At 42.1% G+C, this 12,614-nt stretch overlaps 1 protein-coding gene across 1 annotated transcript; it reads right to left on the bottom strand.

Moving 5' to 3' along the window:
• Positions 1-923: 923 nt before the first annotated feature.
• LOC128754264 (solute carrier family 2, facilitated glucose transporter member 5-like) lies at positions 924-12,314 on the bottom strand. Its single transcript, XM_053856761.1, has 12 exons — positions 12,189-12,314; positions 11,439-11,537; positions 10,084-10,244; positions 9,886-10,010; positions 9,675-9,820; positions 9,063-9,195; positions 8,484-8,671; positions 6,925-7,035; positions 6,248-6,349; positions 4,853-4,928; positions 2,913-3,040; positions 924-1,540 (listed from the first exon to the last, which is right to left on the bottom strand). The coding sequence occupies exons 1-12, from the start codon at positions 12,231-12,233 to the stop codon at positions 1,307-1,309; spliced, it is 1,548 nt and encodes a 515-aa protein (XP_053712736.1). The 5' UTR covers positions 12,234-12,314; the 3' UTR covers positions 924-1,306.
• Between the last annotated feature and the right edge of the window lie 300 nt (positions 12,315-12,614).

Here is a 12,614-nt window from a genome sequence, read left to right as displayed (position 1 = left end):
TTTGGGTAATTTTTGGACAAATCTTTAACATTCATTGCCTTTGCATTCTTCATAACTACAATTATTCTATCTCTCTTCACATTTTGGAGCTAATTTGTTTGGTTCTGCATTTCGTTATGATCCAACTTTTAAACCACAATAGTTTACTAGTGTCAGTAAAGTTTTAAAGTGAGGCGTCGCATTAGCTGTTAGCTCTGTTAGCTCTGCGGTGCAGACAGTCTTTGGTGTCGTGCGACAAGGATCACGCCCTCATTCTGTCATGAAGGTGTGTGGTGAAGTTAGGTCTTATCGCATCAGGTTTAAAAACAATTCATTTACGCATTTGACCAGCTTCTTCACTGTGAGTATATGGGAAGAGGCAGCTCTCAGAATCAGCGCATCATATTTCTGTTGTTTATATTGGACACTGACAGTTATGTTGCTCAGTAGTTCGTGAAGGCCGAGGAGTTAATTGTGAAGTCTGTTTCACACAGCCTGTATTTTGTTGGCAATATTTTTTTGGTTTCTTATACTATACGGATATGTACATTTTATTTGAGTTTATTTTATTAGATTATTTTGCATAATGCATAAAAACAGTTTCAGACATGGAAAACGCTTAAAAGTTTATTTATTTTTAAATATTCATTCCACAGAAAGCTAAGGAGCCATTTACGTCGTACACTGTTCATCTTTTGCTCTGGTTGGGATGCCACACAACTTTTGTCCACATGATCAGTGTTTAACTGGTTTCAGCATCAAAGCAAACTTCCTTGTTTATCATACTTCAAAGATCTCCCATTCATTCGATAATACATTTCCAAGAACAAAGTTGAGGCAAGCACCACACTTGTGAATAAATATGAGGTACGTTTTAAAAAATCTGAGTCTGGAGTTTGGCCCAAGCTTGAGTGCCGGCTAAAAGACAAATATAGCACCTGACTGAAAGACACACTCTGAGAACGAAGAGTTTATCCACTGAAACAAAATGAAGCCGTTTCCATCCCTGTGCTCCACAAGAGGCGCCGCCTGCTTGTTCTTTTGGTCACTAGTAGATATCTGACCAACGATGTGAGGGACTGTCTGGCAAGAACAATGAGTCATGAGAAGAGGTTACAAATCCGAGACAGATTCACCGAGCTAATTTCCCGTCAAGAGGCTTGAAACGCTTGCAACCTTGTGACTGGCGCGCTGCTGTGGAAAAACAATGGGTTTTGTTGTCTGTTTACATTGCTACAAACCTTACTGTATTTTATTTTGTACGCCATCATGCGCACGGATGTCACATGATGCAGCCGCATGGTGGTTTTTTGTCTTTGTCTCCCACTCACTTTTCACGTAGAATACCCAGACTCCCGTAGCCGTTCATGTTCATCTGAGACAGTTTAAGATGTCCGTTGGCGTTGACGTCGTCTTCGCTCATCTTGTTCTTGGTGGCAAACATCTGACTGATCTCCATGAAGGTCTTGTTCTTGGTCTCAGGAATGACGAAGATGGTGTAAAGCGCCACAGAGAGGCAGATGCCGCAGAAGATCAGATAGCAGTAAGGCCCTAAAGAAATCTGAAGGGACAAGAGAATTAAGATGCAAATGAGAGCTATTCAGGAAACAAACCAGTTAACTTCTGGGAGAAAGAATTAGGCCCTCATCTTAAAATAGGCTTGAGGGGTTCTCTTTCACTTTGAAGGGAAAACTGGATGTCACCAGGTCAAAGAGGAGATTAAGACAGGAGAGGTTATGGTCAGGACATTTGCGTCATTCATTCAGAATAATGGAGAGAAGTCAAATGGGCTGAAGAGGAGAGTGAAGGCAGGGTGGAGACAACTGTAGCGTCAGATATCCAGTGAGAGGGTGTAGGACAGGAGTGAGGGCAGAAGACGAAGACACAGATGTGAAACTCTTTCCATACATCATGAACATATCTGACACTGTATCAATAGGTTAAATAGCAGCTGACTCAATGGAGGACCCGCGACCCCACATAGCAAAAGGTTCAAGCAATCGCAGAGGGGTCAAAACAAAAACAGTGTATGTGAATAAAAGGCCTCATGATATGGTGAACAATGGGAAGTATTTTGGGTGTATTTTTGTGTATTTGCATTGGACTTTTTTGCTTCTTGACAGGTGGAATTTAAGATGATTATTTAAGATCATGAGGGTATTTTGGAAATGTTCTAGCAAAAGCACACTGGCTATGACAACAATGCTCCTCAAAATGATCTGAAAATGGGCACCTCCTGCAACAGTGATACCTGGTGTGTTCCATTTGTGTGTTTTGGTTAGAAAAAAAGCGATAACCTTTTTATTTATTCATTTATTTAGCTTCCTTTATCTACTATTTCCCCTTATTTATTTTTTTATATTTTCTTTTACACAATTTCTATTGTCTAAATGTGCATTCATGCACATTATTTCCCAACAAATGTGTTAATTCACAAATGTATTATTATTTTTTAAATATGAAAGGGCCTATAAAATTCTTTATTGTGTAAAGCTGCAGATTAATTTAGCGGTTAAATAACCCCCAACTCCAACGGCAAACTGAATTTAGTCTGTACTTTCCGTCTGAACTCCGCCCAGGACACTGACAGGCGGCAAGGTCGACATTTTAATTGGTAATTTAATTGGCGCTATGGGAGTCGCCTCTTCTCAGACTAGAGCAGGCAGCTCTTATTAAAAGTGACCTGTGTCTGACACTGAGGGGAGCCACCGTAGCTCCTGCGTGTCACATTTAAAATTAAATTCCTCAAAGGCAACTCCAGCTGGCATTAAAGTAAACAAGACTTGTGACTTTCTATACATCTCCTTGACATTTCACTCATATTCAGGCCTTTTATTGATGACAATTTCAAAGCAAATGTCAGCGGTCTCGGAGCTTTCTGTTGAAATGCACAGTGTGTGAGTCCCGGTCGAAAAGTAGAACATGAGTCTGACCTCCAGGAAGGGAAAGACGAAGCCGATGGTGAAGTTGGACAACCAGTTGAGGCAGCCGGCCACGGTGTAGGCTGCCGGCCGGTGAGACTGCTTGAACAGCTCTGCGGTGATCAGGAATGGGACGCCGGCTGAAAAAGACGAGAGATTCGAGAGATTCAGAGTTATCTGGAGGACAACGTGCCCCACTTTAGTCACCAAAGAGACAAAATGTTCTTCTACCTGACATCGATCATTAGGTTAATATTTTTAAATTGCATTCAATGCATCATTTTGTCTGCATTATAAAAGTTGGTTGTCATGCATGCTCATGCCATTCCTCTGAACACTCAAGTTTCCTCCCACACTCCTATAGACAGAGATAGATAGATAGATAGATAGATAGATAGATAGATAGATGGACGGACAGACAGACAGACAGACCGATAGATAGATAGATAAATAGATAGATAGATAGATAGATAGATAGATGGATAGACAGACAGACAGACAGACAGACCGATAGATAGACAGACAGACAGACAGACAGACAGACAGACAGACAGACCGATAGATAGACAGACAGACAGACAGACAGACAGACAGATAGATAGATAGATAGATAGATAAATAGATAGATAGATAGATAGATAGATAGATGGATAGACAGACAGACAGACAGACAGACCGATAGATAGATAGATAGATAAATAGATAGATAGATAGATGGATAGATAGATAGATAGATGACAGGCAAGAAATGGTCACAGGCTGCAGAAGTTAAACCATTCTGCACCCTAGAATCTGCTGCCTGAGGGGCACTTTTCTGCAGTGTCCCAAGTATTATGATGGAAACTCTATGAGATTTTTGTTATTTTGTGCTGTGTCTTCAATAACAACTGTTGAATGATATGCATGGAGATGTTTCACCAGCCGACCCTGGTGCAGAACTACAATCACATGACCGGGGTCCATTCATTTACTTATGCTTATTAAGATGGTATGCCCGGGTCAAGGGAGTCATGGAGGTCAAAGGGCGAAAGGGGTGGACTGACAGAGACCCACAGAGAAAATTCGACAAATACGACTCACAACAACAATTCACAATTCTTTATGTTTTGCTGGGAGAGTCAAAGTTCCATGTGGAGATATCAAGCTCAAAGCTGCCTCAAGCTAGACACTGGACATTCTTGGTGTTTTTATAGAGTGTGTACATTTTAAAGTTTTGTTTGTTTTATATTACAGATGACAGCTTTATCTTCTGTGCTCAAGATACAGGAGAAATGTTTTAATAATAAATGTAGATTATCGATCAGGTTATTATTCAATTTATGTCACACAGCAGTTGGCTGATTCAATTGCGCTCTCCATAGCCAGCGAACTTTCTTGGGAGGCTTTCGAATGGGAGTCCGGCTGGTCAACAATGGCCTCCGAATATTCTCTCCAAACACATTACTCTTCATTGTCGAAGTGAAGGATGCGAAAGGAAGAGCACCGATAACAACTGCGGCCTCATTATCCCAGCGCCATAATTGCATAAAGGAATGTTTAATATTGTCAAACAGTAACTGGGCCATAATTCGTCAACATCTGTGGCATGGCTGGAGGAGGAGGTGGTGGGGGGTTCCCTCTGAAGGTGTTCATCAAGGCCAGCTGATGAACAACGGCCCATTAAAGGTCGAATGGCGGCAGCAGCAGAGCCCGACCATACCGGACTCTCTCCAACAGATCATCCTCGCAGGTCCACTCAGCATGGCCTCCGATGTTGTAAGTGATTGCCTCTTAATTCACCTCAACAAAACCGGAAATAGATGGAGTAGATGTAGTGTGGCACTTATGGTGGGTCCTCATTTACAAGACGGATGGAGCACAGCGGCTGCTGTTGCGCGTGTGTCCAGCAGGGAGCAGTGTTACATCGGACTTGTGTGTGTGTGTGTGTGTGTGTGTGTGTGTAGTTCTCTCACCTGGTCCGATGCAGAATCCAGCGATGATCCCGACCACACAGCCCACACTGATGTAGTGCATGAAGGCGACATGAGCCTGGAACGACGAGTCATGTGTGTCATGTCGTGACCAGAACTGACGCACATTTTTCACTGGTCCCAATCGTTTTTTTTTTTTTTCATATATGTCATGAGGTTCATTATATGAGACAGTGTGTGTCAGGAGACGACCGTGACAAGTTCGCACTAATCCACAAAAAAGAGGGGACTATTTCTCATCATGGATTTTTTTGTATCAATATTTTGTCAGTGGATGACAATAGTTTCTTATTAAGGCCACGTGTTTACAACAGAAAAAAATGAACGAGAATTCTGACTTCTGACACGATTTGAAAGTTGAATAGTGACTTCCAAAAGACTAATTTTTAGTAAGTAAATTATTTAAAAATATATTTTCTATTATTTATCAAAATTATCCAGAGGTTCATTCTCAGTCTTTTCACAGTATTCTACTCTAACATTGATTAATATCAGCTCTCAGCTTGAGCTTGATCATCAATCTTCGAAAATGTTATTTGAATTTGTTATTTAATTTGTTTATTTCTTAAATGTGATAAAATAGGGAAAGGTGTGACAATATAGTGACATTGTTATTATGCATTTTGTTTCAAGATCCTCAAAATAAATCCAAAATATTGGATGATTTTATTCAGGAGAATATCTTGGTGACTCGGTGATACATACACTTAATTACACGTTGTTTTTGTTTTTTTTAAGTGCAACAAATAAAGCGTCTAATAATATTCTATTTATTTATTTCTAATTTATTTATTTGGAGGAAGGTGAATTACTGATAAAGCATTACTTATGATAATAATTTGATTTAAAAAGAAACCTTGTTTCGAGGCCACATAAATACAGATAAAGGGCCGCATCTGGTCTCTGAGTCGCCCTCTGCACTCCTCTGGTTTAGATTGTAACAGAAGCCTAGCAGCTAGAGTGGTAGGGAAGCTCTATTTTTAGAGCTTTTTAGGTGTAAAGACGCACAAAACAGCAATAAGGTTGGCGTTACATCGAAGAAGGCGAAGACTTTCATTGGGAGTTTAGACTGTATCAAGCATGAGGGTAACTGAAGACATGAATACATGAAACTATAGCTGTCAATGGTTTGAGCCTTTCAGCATGTCTTCTTTAAAATACTGCAATTCTGCACATAGTCTAGCATGTTTTCAGTGTGTGTTCATGTGTATGTGGTTGACATGCCGCCGCTATAGTTAGCATGCTATAGTTAGTTCAGATGGATGGTTGACATCACATTTGAAAAATCTAAAACCTTTTGAAAATACATGAAACTGATACTGAACATACTCACATTAGAGTAGCACCTGTGATGCACACAGTGATGACATCACTCACCTGGAAGAGGACGGAGACGGTGATCCCAGCGCAGCAGATTCCCATGAAGAGGAAGCCTCCAATGAGCAGAGGTCTGCGGCCGACACGATCGATTGTGAAACACTGACGAATAGAAGAAATATAGTTAGTGACTGAGGGCATGAATGAACACCAATATCTTATTTAAGGAAAATACAAATATGTCATCAAACATTTACATGCATGGGACTCCTTTGACTTTGAAAGGGAGCCGCCCTTGAGCTAGAGCTGGAAGCTCATTTGGGTACTGAAGGAGTCGAAGCAGTTTGCATCATGTCTCCAGGCTTTCAGGAATTTGGGGTATTTTTTGGGGGGGTGGTAAAAAAAATATAGTATCTACACCCGTATTTGTTTAATTTTTGGGTAACAATTTGAAGAGTTTCATTTGTTCCAAGTGTATAAATGACTCAATAAAAACACCTAGTTTGTGGGTCAAAAAGTCAAAGCTCCATAGTTACTGGTGGATCCACACACACTCACTGGCATTAAGTAGTAACGTGAAGCAAATACATGCGGCTGAAACTACTTCTGACCAGAGGCCTCTTGGCCCCTCAGCAAAAACACCTCGGAGTTGGCTGTGCAACAATTCTTCTCTCTGTCAAGGCTCCCCACCACTCTGCCATGGTGAATGGATCAACAAATGAAAGAAGAACACCTACACCCAACATCCCTGAGATGACCTCGATGGCTCCGGTTCCCACCGTCGTGTACTGAATTTGAGACTCCTGGATCCCTGCTCCTCTGAATATATCGTTGGTGTAGAACCAGATCTGAAACAAGGCAAGAAAGTCCAGAGTCAAATGGCTGTGCTATAGACAGAAAAACTCTTGCAGGTAAATACAGATACATTTTAACATGAGTTGGCTGAGAACAACAGAATGACGCTGCCATGATCTCCATGTGATCCATCACACCCATCATTACCACCAGACCCTCCATCATTCATGTGATTGAGATGCAGCGATTCCTGGATATGGACCTCTGACAAGTGCTCCCCTTGAAATTAATTTGCCTGTGCTCATTAATCACATTTGCTGATGCAACATCCATCACTGGTGAGATGTACACAAGAGCGTGATGTCTGTGGTTAAAGGCTGTCTTGTTGATTTACTAACTGAATGTTTAGCATTCCATCTCCATTACTACCGGCAAGAATTCAAACTATCCCGGCTCCAGAAGTTCAGAATTTGTGAGAAGAAAGTGACGCGCATCGTACTGTACCTGCGAATCCAATAGTTCTGGCTGGAAAAATGGAGTGAAGACCATTTGGACTCCGGTGGAGAAATAAGTGCGCATTTATCCGAGCTAATATTTCTGCTGAAAACATTGTGCTTTATTGATTATTTCTTCATGATAATGACGCTCTTGCGGTCCACTTTCTGCTGGTGGACAATCGACTTGCTTTCATTTCCAATATTATGGGTGGGAGTATGCAGGTTGCACCCATTAAATCTTGTTCTTTGAGACACAGTAATTCCATATCTCCTGCATCTGACGCCAAACTCTTTCTTAGGGTGATCAGACTGGCTAATCGGAGCAGTATTTAACAGAGACTACAGCCAGAACATAGAAGGGGGCTGGAGATAGACTTAGAGTTAGAGTCATGCTGGATAAGCAAAGCAGAAGGTTCAGGGCTTCTATGGCCGTCTCTGGTTCCTCTACTTTCGACAATGCCATGGCAGATGATGCTGTCACCAACACAACTGCTTAGCTCTCATATTTTAAAACCATTTGTGAAGTGAGATGAAGCTTCCATTTTGGTTGTGGTTTTCTAACCAGCTAGTATTTTAAATTTCAAGTAGAGTTTCTCATAACACACAGTTTAAGGGTACCTTTTCGAAAAAAAACACAACAAAAAACATACTTTTTGGTCAAATTTTCTATCACACTTTGTCCTCTTAAACACGCCTTCCATGCTTCTTGTCGAGCAGTAGACTGAGCAGATGCACCCCCTGCTGGGACAAGTGAAACATCTACGCCTTGAAGCCCAGCACTTCCATCTACATGTAGCTCCGAGTGCAGTGCTGAGGAGATAGGTGGACCTGAAGATAATGAAGCGTGACCTTGTTGCCCCCTGCTTTGGCGTACGCTGAATGCATTTGGGACGGTGATGAAGTGCAGATGTGAGCGGCGCAGCTGGGCACTTTCATATCATAACTGCACAGTCTTTGCACACCCACCATGACATCACATGAAGAGAGTATCAATAAGTTCTCACCGCATCAATGCCAGACAGCTGCATGCCGACGTTGAGCACTATGATGGTGAGGACCTGCCAGCGGACACAACGGTCTCTCAGGAGACGCCAGACTGAGATGGTCTGGATGGTGTTGAGCGAGCGTTGCTCCTCCTGCATTTCCTCCACCTCGACTTGGAGGTTACTGTTGTTTCGGTACCACTTCAGGGCTGGAGGGAAGAGCATCCACAACACAAGGCATTCGAGAGTTATCCCAAGTTTCGAGTGGCTCAAATTTGCAGATGAGACTCAGTTGTACTCAACAATGCTTATGTCTAGATCGTACTATGCTGCATTCACAATCTCATTGTCCAATCTAAACTGTCCTGTGTCTGTCTGCCATGAGGTCTCTGGTGGTTTCACATTGACTCCTCAACGAAAGTTGATCTCATTGTGTTGTTTTTGAGCTAATGATAGGACAATATATAATGTTGGCGACCCGTGCATCTCGTGAATCAGATCCTGCTGTGTGTCGAATTGAAATCCACTTTCAATAACGTCCTCCAGCCTGAGTTATGGCGTCAAACATCTGCACATTGCACTAAAACAGATTTGTCTTACCTTCGATGGTGGCATGAGCATTGCCTTTTTCTATCAACAGGTACCGAGGGCTTTCTGGAAACCATGGCAACAGTAACATCTGGACAATGGCGGGAAACACGACAAGTGAAAGGAGTAAAGGCCAGTGTTCCTCCTGTTTATAAAAAAGAAAAAGAAAACATGTCTTTAAAAATATCTTCAGATTTACATTTGGTTGAAAACGAACAGAATACGTTAAAATTAAATTATGTCCTTATGAACTATACATTTTTTGTACCGGTGCTGTCAAACTCAGTCACACTTGGGATTTATGATCATGTTCTTTACAAAAATGTACTTGTGTACCATCCCTATGTGGGATAATTCAGGGATCGCCGCTACAATGAGAGCTTGTATATGATGAAATCTTTCTCTTCCAAAGCCATTTTTTACCGAACTACCCTTGCTGTTTTTGTGAGGAGCCTATGCTTGATAAACAAATATACGGTAGTATCTACAGTGTTACATTCAAAACAATTTGTGGTGCATTAAGTTCTCTTTTGCAAAGTCTCTGAATGGCATCCACCAATAGAGGCCTATATTACTAGTGTGACATTGTAACAACTAGCCTCATGGATGAGCTTGGTTTTGTACCTGTCCAAGCAGCTCATGCAGCCCTAAGACCTGAGCAATGAAGACTCCCAGGCAGATGTGGATGCTGGGAATGAGAGACAGGAAGCCACGTAGATTTTTGGGGGCAATTTCACCAAGGAACATGGGCACCACACTGAGACCGATCCCTGTGCGACACAACACAAGTATAAATAAATGATCGGGCAGCGAAACTAAAGATGCGCAGCCTCACCTGAGTGCAGACCGACAATGAAGCGGCCGGCGATGACCATCAATGGCATCCTGAACGTCCTGCTGAGTCCCATCATAGCCCCTCCAATAAACACCAGTACTGTGGATTTCACCAGTGTTCCCTTCCTGTTTGTGTTACAATCCATTCAACGTTGAAAACAATATTAAACTAGCAACGGAGGTCATTCTGGTTACTCACCGTCCATATTTGGTGACCAGCCGGCCCACTAACAGAGCCCCAAACATGCCGCCGATGGCAAAAATGGAGACCGTCAGTGAGTACATGATGGTGATCAGATGCTCGTCCGGGAAGTATTCATACTTTTCCATGAATGTCTCATTGTAAAAGCTCTTGATGTACTGTTGGGCGGACGACAGGGTTTTTTTTAAAGTGACCAGCAGAAAAAAACGCTTTTATACATGACACGTATCTAAATTTGCTTTGTGAAAATCCTCTTTAAACATTGTGACTAAAACACGAGCGAATAACAGGCCTCACTTTACACTTGAAACTCTGACCAACAGCTCAGGTGGAGACACCTTTGGGACGAGAATGTGGTGATAGTACTGTAGATGTTGGAGAGAGTGAAACACATTTCAGCCTTGACTCACTGGACCAGATAAGGAAATGGTGACCATATAACTGTTCAGCTGTTACAGAATGGTACCAAGCTAAAATAACTCATACAGTGAGCTAGCTAGCACAGTAGTTACCAGTGTTATCTCACAACCAAGTGAGCTACAGAAGCCAAGCTAATACGACAGTGGAGCTACTGAAGGCATCAGACCAAGCTTTTCCACAGCTGCTTTCTATCTATCTACGGTGGTGCAGAGCATAGCAGCCGAGGGCTATGAAGGGTCCTCCGACAACAGTTGAGGCCTCTTTCCCTGTTTCAATGATGACCAGATAAACACAGACTTTTCAGAGGGGCAACTGTAACATAGCAAAATAGCTCTTATTTTCTGGCGGGAGCATATTTTGTTGATACAATTCAAGGTAAGAAGGACTTGAGATATTGCAAATGGATGGTCGACAGCAGCCTCACGACCTGGCCAAGCCTCACTCTTAGCTCCAGCTAGTGAAACGCCACAACTCAGTTCACCATTTAAACAGCGATGATGAACATCAGAGACGAACTGATTCTTCAGGCCAACATGGTTGCTATCACCCTGGCTTGCAGTCAGCTAGTGTCCTCACATGGGTAGAGATCAGAAAAAAGCTTAACGTCTTAGAATGTGATTTGGCGAGGTGAAAATCAGGTGAACACCAAAGTTTCTTGATCGTTTTGCCCACACAAAGCTTGGAACGTCCTCTCCACACCATCAAATGTTCTCAGGGTGTTTAAGGCGTAAATATTAAGGCCACGGTTCACAGGGTGTAATGTTTTTTTGAAGCAAGGCAAACACAGTAATGTGACACGCAGTGCTAACGCTTAGCGGCAGGAAGCGGAACGCTGTGGATCTTACACGCCAAACAAAAGGCCATCTCATGACTAGCAATGTGTAAGTTGTGTGGCATTTTTAGCAGTAGCTACATCACTCACTGATACTGACCAATGCCGGAGAATTGACCACAGCCAGATTGAATCCGTAGAGCAGGGAGCTGCCAAACGATGCCAGTAAAGCCGCCGCCAGCAGAGACTTGGTGAGACTCTGAAGGAACAAAAAAAAAAAAAAAAAAACTATAAATATTTAGAAGCCATGGTCACACATTTGCAGCTCATCTTTGGTGCGTTTTTTCAGTTAGTTTTTTAGTGAGAGGTTGTGGAGGGACCAACAAAACAGGTTTGAAGTAGCACTAGCTGTATATTTTTTTTAAAGTTTGTGTCTTTGTCCTAAAGCTATACTAAGTTAAACTTGTGTCATATGAGCATGAAGAGTCTGACTCTGTGGTTGACTCAGTTGACCTGTTCTGGATGTGCAGAGATGCAGAGCAGAAGTCTTCATGTTCATCAATCTATTAAATACAACTATAATTCACACATCATAAGGTCACATGGAAATTAAAGATGATGACTTTTGTGTCACAGGACCTTGGTCACAGTTGTTGAGAGTATAGCAGGTCTGCACTCATTAGACAAACAGCCCATAGAAGCTTTATGCAAATTAGATTAGTCATGAAACTGTGGGGCAACAAACCGCCACGTGGAACAGTCTCACTCTCACAGATTCTTTGTTTACAACTTCATTACAGAAAACTTTGATTGCTTTGAGTTAAAAAAGTTTGTCGACATAAAACCGGCTTGTAAAAGCACATGGAATGAACTCTGACGCTTGTGTTTGAGAACCAATGAGGAAACTCACCGAGCTGATCTTCGCCGCATTTTCGAGTAAGAGCTCCTCTGCCATCTAAGAGATAGAAAATCCTCCTGATCTTTCAGAGGAGAAGCAGCGTGTGGTCGTCACTCTACAAATGTTCATGAGTGTCTCTGAAAAGCCCATTTGTAGTCAATGTGAGGCAGGAAAAAAGGGGTGTGTCCGTGAAGATGATGCTGCAGATGATCACATGACTCAAATAGTTCTTGTGTTCAGTCCTCACAATAACCCAAGTGAGTTTCCTCAAGCAGTGTTTTTAGATTTGCGTGTTTGATTTCTCTCCACAATCTGAAGATAAATCTGGATGCAATGCAATCTGACGCCAGCCTCACTTTTTTTTCCCCCATTTTGTTTAGATGGTGTTGTCCCGGCTTTGGAAGCTGAAGTTGAAAGTTCAATCTGATTAGTGAGCCA

The sequence above is a fragment of the Synchiropus splendidus genome, chromosome 2, assembly GCF_027744825.2.
Source record: "Synchiropus splendidus isolate RoL2022-P1 chromosome 2, RoL_Sspl_1.0, whole genome shotgun sequence".
Taxonomy (NCBI): Eukaryota; Metazoa; Chordata; class Actinopteri; order Syngnathiformes; family Callionymidae; genus Synchiropus; species Synchiropus splendidus.
The sequence above is the reverse complement of the archived record's forward strand: the minus strand, read 5'-3'. Positions and strand labels throughout refer to the sequence as shown.

Excerpts from the sequence above, each read along its gene's own strand:
- LOC128754264 (XM_053856761.1), bottom strand. The coding sequence starts at position 12,233 with ATGGCAGAGGAGCTCTTACTCGAAAATGCGGCGAAGATCAGCTCG. Across the intron at positions 8,672-9,062 it reads TGCTCATGCCACCATCGAAG|CCCTGAAGTGGTACCGAAAC; the intron begins GTAAGACAAATC and ends TCTTCCCTCCAG. Across the intron at positions 6,350-6,924 it reads TCATCTCAGGGATGTTGGGT|TGTTTCACAATCGATCGTGT; the intron begins GTAGGTGTTCTT and ends TCTATTCGTCAG.